This window comes from Caloenas nicobarica, chromosome 4, assembly GCF_036013445.1.
Source record: "Caloenas nicobarica isolate bCalNic1 chromosome 4, bCalNic1.hap1, whole genome shotgun sequence".
Classification (NCBI taxonomy): domain Eukaryota; kingdom Metazoa; phylum Chordata; class Aves; order Columbiformes; family Columbidae; genus Caloenas; species Caloenas nicobarica.
Window position 1 is genome coordinate 1,694,051 of NC_088248.1, and position 13,905 is coordinate 1,707,955.

General features: G+C 49.2%; 1 protein-coding gene across 1 annotated transcript; it reads left to right on the plus strand.

Moving 5' to 3' along the window:
* The first annotated feature begins 961 nt into the window (after positions 1-961).
* PPP2CB (protein phosphatase 2 catalytic subunit beta) lies at positions 962-13,883 on the plus strand. The gene is made up of 7 exons (XM_065633821.1): positions 962-1,197; positions 8,766-8,975; positions 9,229-9,402; positions 9,913-10,002; positions 11,535-11,696; positions 12,527-12,645; positions 13,107-13,883. The coding sequence occupies exons 1-7, from the start codon at positions 1,096-1,098 to the stop codon at positions 13,177-13,179; spliced, it is 930 nt and encodes a 309-aa protein (XP_065489893.1). The 5' UTR covers positions 962-1,095; the 3' UTR covers positions 13,180-13,883.
* Positions 13,884-13,905: the final 22 nt, after the last annotated feature.

The following is a 13,905-nucleotide window of genomic DNA, read 5'->3' on the forward strand; positions in this document are numbered from 1 at the left end:
GAACCACTGTCCTGCTGCCAATGCTTGGGGCTCGACACCCAGAGCGGGTGCAAAAGCTTATAATTGTGTTTTGTTTTTTCGTAGAGAGAATGGAGCAGGAAACACCAGGAGACACTGCCATGACTTGAACATCGGATCCTGCAAAACAGTGGGTGGTTGGAAGCCCCCACCTCGGATCAAAACCCGAATCTGAGCCCTTGAATTGGGCAGAAAAGCGTGGAAGCGGTTTAACCCCAAAGCCATCCCTCCACCTGTGTTTAATTTTCCTCCGGGGAGCGGGAGGTGCCTGTGCAGGAGACAACAACAACCGCCCCGGCAGCAAACTCCATATTTCAGGATTTCAGTGGGACTTTAAAATCACGCACACGCTTCGTGTTGGCCTCTTACGGGGTGGAAGCGGCGCCGATTCTCTGTGATTTATTTTGCTTGGTACCATAAGGCATTTCAGGCCCTTTGGGCAGAACGGACGAGACGCCAGCTACCATAAGCCCGTGTGTACACAGATCCAGGTGACAACGTCAGCAGGCTCCTGAGTCACAGGTGGCACAGAAAGGATACGAGGGGCTCACCTTGTCCCCACGCACATGGCATCACAGATGGTTTGTGTTGCAGGGCCCTCCCCAGCGCCCCCAGTGCCCCCCTGCCATGGGCAGGGACATCCGCACCAGCTCAGGCTGCTCAGAGCCCCGTCCAGCCTGGCCTGGGGTGTCTCCAGGGATGGTTCGGCCACCACCTCTCTGGACGCTGTCTCCGCCCGGCGGCTCCGGGCTGTGCCCGGGGGGACGATCGCGACAGCCCGGAGCCGCCCGCTGCCGGCGGGGCGGGGCCAGGAGGGGCGGGGCTCTGAGATGGGCGGGGCTCTGAGATGGGCGGGGCTCTGAGATGGGCGGGGCTCTGATATGGGCGGGGCTTTGAGGGGGAAGCGGCGCCCGCCACGCGGGGTGGGCGTGGCCGGAAGTGCGCAGCGCCGGGGGCTGAGGGGGGTTCCGCCATTACGCGGTGCCGAGTAGGCCTCGGGTCCCGGTTGTTGCGCCGCTCCCGTTCAGGCGGGCCCGGGCCCCCCCCCGCCCTCCCGGTCCGGCGGGCAGCACCGCCATGGAGGAGAAGGGCTTTGCCAAGGAGCTGGATCAGTGGATCGAGCAGCTGAACGAGTGCCGGCAGCTCAGCGAGAGCCAGGTCCGCAGCCTATGCGAGAAGGTGAGTGTGTGAGGGGCCGGGCCGGGCCTCGCCCGCGCCGCAGGGCCCGGGTGGGGACTCCCCGCCGGCAGCGCTGCCCGGGCCTCGGGGATCAGCTGGGGGTTGGGGCTTGCGGGGGTGGCCCAGGCTGCCCAGGGAGGTTGTGGAGTCTCCTTCTCTGCAGACGTTCAAACCCGCCTGGACACCTTCCTGTGTAACCTCAGCTGGGTGTTCCTGCTCCGGCGGGGGGGTTGGACTGGATGAGCTTTCGAGGTCCCTTCCAACCCCTGACATCCTGTGATTCTGTGGGTGAAACGCCGCGCAGGTGCGGGGGGAGTGCGGAGGCCGCGGTGGGGGAGCATCGGGCTCGCTTCCCCCCGGGTTCCTCGCTGTGAGGCTGTAACATGGCCTGTAGCACACCCCAGGGGGAGAATCGCCTGATACACAGCGGCTCTGTGTTTCCGCTGTCAAAAATGCCGCCCTTATGGTATTTTTCTGAACACAGAACTGTTCTCAACACTATGGTTTTTTACCTTTTCTTTTGCCTTGGATTCAGCTGAGCTGCGGTGGTGTGTGTGGGGAGGAATCTGTTCTGCCTTCCAGCAGCCTCCAGTTGTTGTGCTTCTCCTTCGCGTCTTGTCTTAGACATCAATCCTGAATTCGGGGGGGGGAACCTCCTGACATGCAGTGTGTGGCCTGGGAAAGCAAACAGGGTGGACGGTAAGCCGTGCAACTGAACTGAACACTGGCTTGCGAGCTGCAGAGAGGGAGGCTGAAACAGAACGAGAAATGGTTGGATCAAGGGCATGCTCTGCTATTTCGGACCGTCACTTGGACAGTCCTTTGACAGGTTGCTGGTTGGTCTTGTTTAGTCTTAGCTGTCAAGAGGCTTTTTTTTTTTTTTTTCCACTAGGAGACAGGTCTTCAGACTAGTGTTGCATTTTGTGAGAGAAATTAAACCCCTCTGTGTGAATGCTCCCTCCGTACTGCAATCTGTGGCTAACTTAGGATTTTCTTTAATCACGCAAGGTGTGACAGCTAAAAAATTGAAGTGCTAACAAAGGTAGTAACGCAGATTATGATGATTCCTGTTTGTTTCTTTTTTGGGTGAGCAGCAGAGCCCAGCTGTGTGTCAGGCAGTCCGGAGCAACTCTCAGCTTCCTTTCCCAAGTGGACCAGTAACTCTCAGGTGCAGAGGGTAGAGCAGTTGGTTCAGCGTTCTCTTTAGCGTTATATCGCTGGCAGCAAACTTGACATTGTCATGTTATTGCCTGTGTGTCTCACTCAGTTCTCTCAGAAGCGGAACATGTTTCTCGAGGCCTGTTCACGGTGCTCATCGCAAAGGTAGGCGCTGTTTGTTTGGCCATCAGGCAGGAATCCAGGCTCTGGCTTCCTCGCAAATGCTTTCACCAGTGGTCCTGACATCGAGCTCACCCCCGCCCAGCCTCTGTTTTCTGTCTCCTGTTCCCTTTTTTTATTCCATGCTGGGACTGTCTGTTTGTTTTATGATTATTTCTCCAGAGTTCCATAAGCTCCGATGGAGTGTGGCGAGAAGGGCTGGTGCTGCAGCAGGGAGCGACAGCGGTGGCCTGAAGAGTAGCTGTATCTTGAATCATGTTGGTTGGAAGACACCCTCAAGCTCATCGAGTCCAACCATAACCCACCCCTGGCACTGCCCCATGTCCCTGAGAACCTCATCTCCGTCTGTTCAACCCCTCCAGGGATGGTGACTCCAGCACTGCCCTGGGCAGCCTGTTCCAATGCCCGACAGCCCTTTGGGGAAGAAATTGTTCCCCAGATCCAACCTCAACCTGCGCTGGCGCAACTTGAGCTGATAAGGTCTCCCCTCGGCCTCCTGTTGTCCAGGCTGAACCCCGCAGGTCCCTCAGCCTCTCCAGCCCCTTCCCCAGCTCCGTTCCCTTCTCTGAACTCTCTTGAGGACCAAGAGCTCTTTGTGGCTGTGCTGTCTCCTGTGTGAGGCCCCTCATAAGCCTAAAATAATTTTTTAGTGTGATCTGTGCCCTGATCCAAGCATTGGTGGTTGGGAACTGCTGTTCTGCCCGATGAACTGTTACAGAATACCGTTTCCCTTCTTCCCTGGACTGTGCTGTGAATTAAGGAGCCGTGGCTGCTGTGTTAGGAGCAGTTGGAGGACAAAGCCAGCAGGTTGTGTTGGTACATCAGCAGTGCCACAGTAAATAGGGAGCGTGGCAGCTCAACGCACCACGTTTGTCGTCCAGGTGACAGGTAGGAACCCTGACCCTGTGGCGCACGGCGTGTTTCCTTTGACACAAGTATTCTTGCAGCACCGAGTTTTTAAAGGTCTTCATAACTGATCAAAACTACTTGGGTGTGAAAAAAAATACTCTGCGGTGCTCTCTGTTGGCTTAAGATTTTAGGGAATGGTTTTATCATTCAGCTTGTAGGGGAAGGGAGTTTACAAAAGCTTTGGGCTGTGCAGGCTCAGTTTGGTGTGAAGCAGCGCTGCCAGGAAGCTGCTTTAGTTTCTTTACCTGACATCACATTTGGAGAAACCCTTATCAACCCTGTTTCACCCCTTTTGGGTGACTAATTTTGAAGAGGTCAAGCACAACGCTGCTTCTTGCATCAGGTAGAAATTTGTGGAAGAGCTCGGCAGTTAAAAAAAAGACAACATCAAAACCAAAAAACTTGAAACTTTTAAATCAAAATGAATCAGAGGGGAGGAAACCCCAACGAAACAAATCCCAGACTTGCTTGTGTGGGTCATTATTGTTTTTAATTGCTGGCATAATGGACAGTAATAAGGGAAAGATTGAACATAGCTAGGGTTGCCAAAGATATGCCAAATTATTATGTGCTCTGAAAGGTCTTGAAATGTGCACCTGTAAAAATCACATTCTGTCTCCACCTGCCCAGTTACAACATAATGTTGGCAGCTCATCAGTCTTGTGTACTGTATGCAGTTAATCAAGATGTCATCTAAAGACAACAAGAAAACACTTGTTTCCCATTCTGCTGGTCTTTAATGTGAAATCTAGCTAAAATAATGCTGACATTTAAATGCTCATAGAAGGACAGACAATTATGGTCACTGCTGGAGCGTGTAGATGCAACAAATGTTCCAGCATGTTGGGGAAATGTGCATCAGATGTCTTGCATCTCATACTTGTTCTTTTAACATCATGGTGGTAGACTTTCTTTACGGCAGAAGGTCGTTAAAACCTTTTCCACTCTCAATGGAAATTAGATTTCTGCCTCGGATGATGCTTGTGCTTCATAGGAGGTGCCATGGCAGCTTTCTGCGCTGGTCCTGCCTTTGGTATGGTGCACTTGGGTACTGATGGCAGGGTAGTGCTGGCTGCGTCCAACCACTTTTGGACTTGGGTGGGTTTTGCTGCCCCGTGTAACCTGTTTTTTGGACAGCTAAAGTCAGGCGGAAAGGCCGAGCAGTTTGGTTCATGAAATAGGAAGCGCTCCCAAGTTTGGACATGGAAATCTCTGAGTACTTATGTTTTAAAGTTCAGATCAGTGAATGAGTTCTAGTGCAGGTGAAGGAGTTGAGAGCCATCCTCATTATCTCAAGGAAAAAGGTTTCTCACCGAGGTGATAAAATGGGTATGAAAAAAGGTAAGTAAAAGGCCGTCTCTTAAATTAAACACAGGCAAGCAGGCGCCCATAACCATCTCCCTCTTTGTAGCTCCTTTTTTCTATCCTCACTCTTTGCGTGCGTAAGAAGGATTGCAGTCTTGTCGCTGTGAGCAGCTTGAGAGCTCGGTGTCCTGAAGTGGTGGGACAGGATCCTAATCGCTAACAAAGACTCGCATTTCTTGTGCGGTTATTGAATGGTAATTGTCAACTGATCCTTCAAACCAAGCAGCAGGAGCCAGTTGTTGCTGCAGGGAGCGTTGCTGTTACTGGCACTTACCTCTGACGCTTCTGCTCTCTGAGATCATTTCAGCCAAGAATAATTTTAGGAGAACGAGCTTCTGTGCTAATTGGTGAAATTAGGGTGAGTGATGGAGCCAAGTAGCATCCTGGACACTGTTCAAACCATGAAATTCCAAGTGTTGTGTTGAGTCGTGGCCAGGAATTTTTCATCTCTCCAGTGCTGACACTCATCCCGGGGTGTGCTGGCCCCACGCGTGCACCTTGACACTCCGTGTCACTTGGAGACACCGGGGTGTCCTCTGCTGCCTTCTGGCCTCCGCCTTCCACCTCATTTGGTGAAAATCTAGTTGGTTCTTGTTCTGGCTGAGCTCCTTGAGATTTTAATATCCTCAACACGCTTGTTGACATATTATTTTGGTCTGTCGCAGCTGGGGGAATGGCGGTTCAGTTGAGTTTTGATCAGAAACTCCACGGCTGCTTAAGTAAGAGCCTCTGCAGGTCACACTGGTGCAGTAAGTGGATCTTCCAGAGGAGTTGAGTTTCTCTGCTCTCAGAGGATCTTGTATGCAAAGCAGGTGCTTGAGGTCCTTGTTTTTCAAGAACAGAGCTGAAAATCTGCCTCCTGGTTGGATCGTAATCCCCTTAGTTGTGGAACTGGCCCGTGCAGTTATTGTAGACAAATAGGAACAGTGTAGTGGTTGATGTGGGTTTGATTGTTAAGGCTCTCACAGAGGGGTTAGTCCCTGGTGATCCTGATGGTAGCCTCAAAGCCGCTGTAGCATCTCAGGTTTCGGAGTGGTGCGCTGAGGGGTTGTGCTCAGGCTCCAAGACTGCTCGCTTTCCTCGTGCAAGGACCACACAGTGAATTGTTGGGATGGGAATTCTCCAGCCTCTCTCCACGCATATTGAGGACTGGACAGCAGATGAGCTTGTGTTCCAGTCAACGAAGGTGATCTACAGAACCTAAAACTGGGTAAGAGAGGAGTAGCCAAAAAATAATCTAAGTAGTTTTAGCAAAGATGTGGTAACCATTGTGCTTAATGGAGGCTTATTTAATAAAAATATCTAAAAGCAGCTGATTTTTATTCTCACCTGGATATAGTTTTCATCCAAAACAGTTGGGACACATACTTAAGAAGCTGATAATGTTAGTCACCAAAAGTAGCTAAAATATGACTTGAAATCAGCCAAAGTAGCTAAAACTTTACTTGAAGACACAGTTATTTAGCAGCTTTCTTAAGTAAGTGAGTGGTAATAATGCAGGGCAGCTTGCTTGCATCAGAGTTTTCTATCCTTGTTTTGTAATGGTGCTTTTGCTGTTTGAAGCCATTTGACTTTTGGGTTAGCTCTGCACGGTGAAATGTCCAAGCGGAGCACACTGGATAAGTTGCAGCTATTCTGGAGTGTTTTTAATGATGCTGAAGATTTTAAAGGTTTTGTTCCGCGTTAGAAAGTCACATGAGGGCAAATGTCTGCAGCCAGCTGAGCTCAGCTCCCTGGCCTGATCTGAAACAGCTCTGCCACTCTTAAATGACAGACTTAATCTGTTCGTGTGCATAGATGTTTATGCACATAGTGTGTTAAAATAGGCTGAAAAGGACTAGTACTAGATGTGGTTGAGATGCTGGTGAGCATGTATCTGTACAGTGTCCTGCATCTTTTCCCCAGAGGCTCCAAGGAAGTGTATTTCTGTTGGTGCAGCTGGGAAGGGAGCAGTTTGTGTGGTATGAAAAGGCAGAAAATACCTCGCTCCCAGCTTTTGTGGTTAAGTTAGTTCCAGTGTACAACAAAACCGATCTATTGCTTTGTGCAACAGCAAGAACAAACCGCAGAACTGGTTTATGTCTGTCTCTCGCTGAGGGTAGAAGCTCTCAAAAGGCGCTATCGGTGCTTTTGAAGATATTTGAACAGAATTTGAGTACTACGATGCAACACATCCAGAAGTTTGCAGTCAGTTTAGAGCTGCAAGGTAGACCGCACGTCATCGAGTCTGTGTGCAGGATGTGTCTTTGGGGCTCAGGGGCGCATCCCTCAGGTGACATCCAGTGCAAGTGGCACGCTGGTTGCTGCCCAAGCCCTTGGCTGCGTGGGTTTCAGCTATATTTTCCAAATATGCGCTTTCCCTAAAAGAGACAAGGCAACTGAATGTTTGAACATGAACACAGGCATCCTCGGGGATCCCACCGAGAACATCCTCTGCAAGCAGCTTCTTCCCAGATCATCCTGAGGGAAGGGACTGGGCGATGAATAGCCAGATCGTCACCTGCAGGTGACTGTTTGTCCAGATCCGAGCGGGCCTATTCATGGGTGTTCTCTGTGCCTGGGATGTGCCTGGAGCATTGATCTGCAGCTGATGGGCTGGAAGCGGCAAAACAAACATGATATTTGATAAGGATAATAAGGTAACGCAGATAGGCTACATTACATGGCTGTAATTAGTGGAGGAAGAGATGACTAAATCCAGGGATGCTTTCCCTCTGTCTGTGGGCAGTTTGTTGCCAGCTGGGTACAGCCAGGGAAGTTGGTTGTGGCTCCGTATGTTTCGATTGCCTCTGACTTTGGTTTTCCAGTTGTATGTGACCTGCCCTTAGAAGCTGTTCAACTGTTGTGCTTGGCAGAGGATTGGAAACCTGGCAGGCAAAAAGTGCCCTGGGTGAGAGAAGCGCCTCTTGTGTACGCCATGATGTTCTGTGCCAAGTTAGTCCAGTGAAGCTCAGGAATGCTTATTTTCCTCGGTAGTTTAGGCAAAAAAGAAGAAATCTGCCCTTGTGCAGATTTTTACAAACATGCCATTTGTAGCGTGTGAAGGTGGCAAGGGGAAGGGTTCCATGTGGCTGTGTGTAAGGACATCGCCGCAACTCGAGTGACTTCTGAAAGAAGCCTAGGAGGTCATAGTTTTCCTACGAGTGTATCAAATAATATCTCACTTTGTGCGTGTTTGCAAATCACATTGTGCAAGGAACCGTAGTAGTTGTCAGGACGGCATGCGCTGTCTCCTGGTATTTCTGTCCTTCCAGCGGACAGCAGGAGTGCTGGATTATCTCTGTTCGTACAAGTCTGGCACTGAACTCTTGCTGGCGGGACGGGGTGGCCTGCGATGCTGGGGGGACAGCCGCGGTTCCCAGGGTAAAAGCTTCTGGGAGTTGTGAAACTGAATAGCACTTGACTTTGGCAGTGGGATTAGAGCGCTGCCGGCATTCACGTGCCTGAGATGGGCAGACCCGAGCTCTGCTGAACACACAGGTGGAAAAATCTGTCAAAGGACTAGTCTTGTTTTTTTTTTTAAAAAAAAAAAAAATCAGTTGTACTGAAGAAGATCACATTTGCCCATGATGCTAGCGAGGCTTATGGGAATAGCGCTTCATCTCTACTGCGCTTCAGAGATGTTTGGAAGGAGCACAGGATTCATGGGTGAACCCCAGCGGTGATGCAAGTCCGGAAGGTTGCACTGCTTCATTTCAGGGGAGGCCAGGAATTAATGTGTTTAGTTACTGCGTTTGTCAGTGCTTGTGGTGCAGTAAGATCTTCCTGACCTGGCCTCGCTTGTATTTGCACACAGGGAAATACAAATGCACTTTGCTTACCCAGCATGCTGTTTTTCCAGTGGTCAGCTTGAGCTTGAAATCAGCTTTCCAGCACGGATGCAGTGGAATAATGTCTGCACCTGCTTATGGAGGAGCTTCCTGCCTTTTTGTCCTAAGTGTGTTTTTTCTTGCCAGGCTAAAGAAATTCTTACGAAAGAATCGAACGTGCAAGAGGTACGTTGCCCCGTTACTGTCTGCGGGGATGTCCACGGTCAATTCCACGATCTTATGGAACTCTTTAGAATTGGTGGCAAATCCCCAGACACAAATTACCTGTTCATGGGAGACTACGTGGACAGAGGCTATTACTCGGTGGAGACGGTGACTCTTCTAGTAGCATTAAAGGTACGGTTTGACAGCTCTTCCACAGCAGCATTGGGCAAAACCACGTTTTGGGGGAGTTTAAAAAGAACTACTGCTCCCGTTGATGCGGCTATTGGCTTGAGATAGACAGTTATAAATTGAAATGCGTTAATGTACACTTGCTCTTGTATAACAGAGCTGAATGCTTGACTGCTGTTTGGAATCTTTTGTTAATATTTCTTTCTATATTGATGGTGCAGTTCTGGTGTTAAAGAGGAGCTTGCTTTGTCCGTAGGTGCGTTACCCAGAACGCATTACAATACTGAGGGGCAATCATGAAAGCAGACAAATTACACAAGTGTACGGCTTTTATGACGAATGTCTGCGGAAGTACGGCAACGCCAACGTCTGGAAGTATTTCACAGATCTGTTTGATTATCTGCCGCTTACAGCTCTAGTAGATGGCCAGGTAAGCCTTGGGTAAGGAAGATGCACAATTGATCTCAAACAAGTTCCTTTAACTTGTGCTCCGAGTATTTTTTAGAGCCTCTGTAGTTATTGCGGGTTAGGGGAAGATGTTAGTGAGGTGTTAATAAAAGTTGATGGTGCGGCAAGACGTTTGCATCTGCTGCCTAAGGAATGGCAGGGTGTTATCGCACGTATGGTTCATTTTAAATGACGGCTCAAAGAGTGGGAATCCCCTCATGATATGTTAGATGCCGGTTGATTTGTGACTGTGAGGCAAGATATTCTTGAAACTGAAGCCGTGCTATCTTTGCTGTTGCTCTGATCTTCCTATGCAAGGGGAAGCCTTTTAGTTTTCTTTCCTTCTGCGGGCATTGAATTTGGTTTCTCTGCTGCAAGAGGGAGACAGCTGTCATTGTGAAAGAATGACAATGGGGTTAAAACCAGCTGGTTCTGAGATCAGTCTTCCCATAACAACATGCACTGAACGGATCGCTCTTTCTTCCCCAAACAGATATTCTGTCTCCACGGTGGCCTCTCTCCATCCATAGACACACTGGATCATATCAGGGCTCTGGATCGCCTGCAGGAGGTTCCACACGAGGTAACAGGAAAGGAAATGCAGCATCAGCTGAGATGTCTGCTGCTGGAAAATGCCAATGTAGCCTTACACTGAAATCCATTTAAACAGTGGGACAACAGATTATTGCCTGTCTCAGAGCTAGAGCAGACGAACATACACATTTGGGCAAAACACACGCAAGTCAATATGCTTTGGTTACAGTAATCTGCAAAAGGAAAGCTGGGGGGGTGGTTCACAGCTGGTTTTCACAGAATGATGGAATTCTGTGACTGTCATGCTGACTGAAGGAACAACATTTGGCAGGGGAAAGTGTTGAGTACCCTCAGCCTTGTCCCAGACACGCTCCTGAGGAGACAACCACTGTGTGAAGCCATGTCGTGTCACCGTCCCTCCTCCCCAGCCAGTCCTTCTGTGCTGTTTCACCTCGTTCAGCATTTTCTGGGGGCCTGATGAATTTGGGGGCCTGTGTGATACACTGAGGTGCAGGAGTCTCGTCTGGAGGTGATGTGGGCTGCCAGCTTGAGGTCCGGTTTGAAGGAACCACCTTCTGAGCTCAGAAGCTCCCGTAGCTCTTCTGTGTAGGAGCGATCGGGGTTACAAACGGATTGAATGCTCCCCGATTACAACAAACTGCTTTTCCTGACATGTCTTTGGTATAACAGCAAGAACAATGCAGCCGGGTCTGCCCAACCCTTCCAGAAACCTGCAATAAACTGTATAAACGATTCCCAGAACCAGGAGGCTGCCTGGTGTGACTTCCAGCTGTAGTTAGGTGTAAGGATTCTATAGTTGCTGTGGGGTTTCCACAGTCCTGTGCTGAAATCTGCCTTTCCTGAGGACCTCCACATGTGGTCAGTGTGATCCCCGCTGCAGGAAACAGCAGCCAGCTTGGAGAAATAAATACAGGGAGTTTTTCCTGCCCCTTAGTTCCACGGCAGCTCAGCAGGAGAAGCCGCTGAGCTCCGTTTGTCCCTGTTAGATGATGGGCACCGGGATATTTTTAATACATCAAGTCTAACAAGAGAGTGTTCAGGAGAGGGAATGCAGCGGTGAGTCCCTGCAGCAGGGCTGCTGAGGGCTGCACATCCACCCCGAACAGGCAGCTTGTACCCTCCACGGCTCCTTTCCTGCTCTTTAATTTATTACAACTCGCCCAGCACTCCTGAACCCTTTGTGTGTCCTTGAACATGCAAACCTGCTTCCGTGGCCTTTTTTAGACTCAGAGTCAGGTGTAAATACATGGATTTGCTTTCCGTGTCTTGGTATCTCCTCGACAGGCAAAAGGGAGATGGTAAGTGGTGTGTGGAAGAGGAGCTGGGGACAGTTTTCTGGTTACATGGGCTAATTTCTTGGGCCGCTGCGTACCTATGTGTGTCGTCGGAAAGGATGCTGACTGATCCCGTGAGTAACTAGCCCATATTACAAATGTTATAATAAACTCGTGTGGTTTGTGCAGAGAAAAATGTGCTGTCAGTCTTTTTACTGTAAATAAATTATATTTTTAAAGCAGCTTTTTACAACGGTCTAATGAAGAACGCTTATCTTTTTTCCAGGGTCCCATGTGCGATCTGTTGTGGTCGGATCCGGATGATCGCGGTGGCTGGGGTATATCGCCACGTGGTGCTGGCTACACCTTTGGGCAAGACATTTCCGAAACGTTCAACCATGCCAACGGTCTCACGCTGGTCTCCCGTGCTCACCAGCTCGTCATGGAGGTAGGGCAAGCACGTTCTGCCAGACGGGGCTAACAAAAACAGAGGTGCCAATTATTGTCTCCTCTGGTGTGTTTGCACGAGCCGGCATGGAAATATTGCACAGGTGAAGACCAAAGTGGGACTTCAATCATGTGAAAAAACCAAGAACTGAGCAACATAAAATGATGTGTTTCGACCTGCTGTGTAAATAAGGGGATGTTCTGCCCCCCTCTCCCAGTAAATCACCAGAAGGACCCTGTCGCACCCCATTTGGGGGAGTAATCGTCTCCTTACGTGCTGCCTGCTCCGCTTATGCTGCTGTGGTAGACGGGCTGCCCTGTAATCAGTGATTATGGGGATTAAGCTGTGATTTAGGCTGTCGATAGGCTCTTCTCTGATGTCTCGCTGGACAAATGCCAGGTGGGTCAGCGGAGCAGCTGTATTTTTAAAATCTAGTTCAAGTAGATCCCTGGAGTGATCCTGTGTGGCAGAAGTCGCTGGCGTCAAGCAGGTAAGTTCTACTTTGTGGTGGATGAAAACTGAAGGTGTACCTAAAAATCTCTAGGTTTCCTTGCGGTGCAATCCGTAATTTGTGTACAAAATGGATAAACACACGGGTGACGGGTCACTGGTCGCTCTGGAATGGTGGAAGCGGTTTTTGGTGGGCGACGGCCGCTTCTTCCTGTGGTTATGTCTTTTAATGTGAGACCCAGTTGGAAATACTAGAAGTGTACAATTTCACAAATGCCTTTGGATCGTTTCAGGCCTTAAGAGGAACTTGAAACAAACTGACGTTTGAGGTTTAACAGAGACCTTTTTTTTCTTTTCTCTTTGTTTTCCTTTCCTGGCAGGGTTATAACTGGTGCCACGACCGAAACGTGGTGACCATTTTCAGTGCACCCAATTACTGTTACCGCTGCGGAAACCAGGCTGCTATCATGGAACTAGACGACACTTTAAAATATTCCTTGTGAGTAACCTGTCTGACCCTTCCCAAAGGGGTTCTTTTTCTCAAGTCCAGCTCCACCCACTTTGGAATTGCACGTTGCAGGGCTTTACTTGCACGAATATCTAAAAATAAGTAGTAAGTTATGCTCTTTAAAGCTTTTCTTGGGTACTGTGTTATCTCCACCGGAGCTTCTGCATTCCCTTAATCCCTCTGCTGCCCAAGTTTGCTGTATTTATTGTCATCTTTGGCAGTACCAGGCTGCGTAAAGGTTGGTGAAAGAGTCTCAATGTTGTGTTGAGTTCTGCTGCAGCGCTGGCTGCTGGGCGGCCTTCACTCCCCAACTGTCATTTTTGGGACTTTTTAATGTCTGGAACATTTTAGATGGGAGCAGCTGGGGTAAGAAAGGAGGAGAGCAAGTCTGGTGTTTATTGTGGCATTGGAAAATAGTGAAAATTATGCTTTTTTTTTTTTTTTCCCTGCAGCCTTCAGTTTGACCCTGCGCCTCGTCGTGGAGAGCCTCACGTTACCCGCCGCACCCCAGACTACTTCCTATAAACCTCACCTTTGTCGGAAGGGAGTTAACACCCGATGTTTCTAAAGAGCAACAAGATTTCCACATTTCTGTAAGAAACCGGGGTTCGTCTCAACTTGAAAAATCCCCATCATGGACCAAAACGTGCCATACAGAGGATAAAGAGCGCGGAGCACAACTTGAGACTGAATTCCTTACAACACTATGTATACCCTGTACCGAGCAGTCCGACCGTCAGTTTGCCTGCTGTATTAGTAGTCGTCGTTTCTGGGTTTATTTTTTTTTTCTTCTGGACTGTTCAGAGAGGAAAAAAATTAATAACACTTCCATCTCCTTTGACGCTTCTTTGTAATTTTTTTTTTTTTTTCCAGTTCTAGTGTTTAACTGGCATGAATTAGAGTTTATTTTTGAGGGAAACGCACACTAACTTCTCCCCCCACCGCTCTTTATTTTATCCAACGACCCCCGTCGACTTAACTGGAGAAAGGAAGCGATTCCTGCTTGGGAGCACGTTGTCATAACACGGATCAAAACGTTCCCTTTCGAGCTTAATTCCCCTTTTCTCTCAAATTCTTGAATCCTGACTTTTTGGGGTTATTTTTTTTGGGGGGGCGGGGGGTGGTTTGTTGCTTTCCCCTCTGTATATTTGTCCTGGAAGTGCTTGCAACCCTCCTTTTTTTTTTTTTCCCCCCCCCCCCGCCCAAAACCAATAAACTTGCCGTTGTCAACCCCAAGTCGCCTCGTTGTGC

What these genes read in the sequence shown, in the direction of transcription:
- PPP2CB (XM_065633821.1), top strand. Translation starts at nt 1,096, where the DNA reads ATGGAGGAGAAGGGCTTTGCCAAGGAGCTGGATCAGTGGATCGAGCAG. An exon ending in TCCGCAGCCTATGCGAGAAG is followed by an intron (nt 1,198 to 8,765) that starts GTGAGTGTGTGA and finishes TTTTCTTGCCAG; the next exon opens with GCTAAAGAAATTCTTACGAA. An exon ending in GACACTTTAAAATATTCCTT is followed by an intron (nt 12,646 to 13,106) that starts GTGAGTAACCTG and finishes TTTTCCCTGCAG; the next exon opens with CCTTCAGTTTGACCCTGCGC.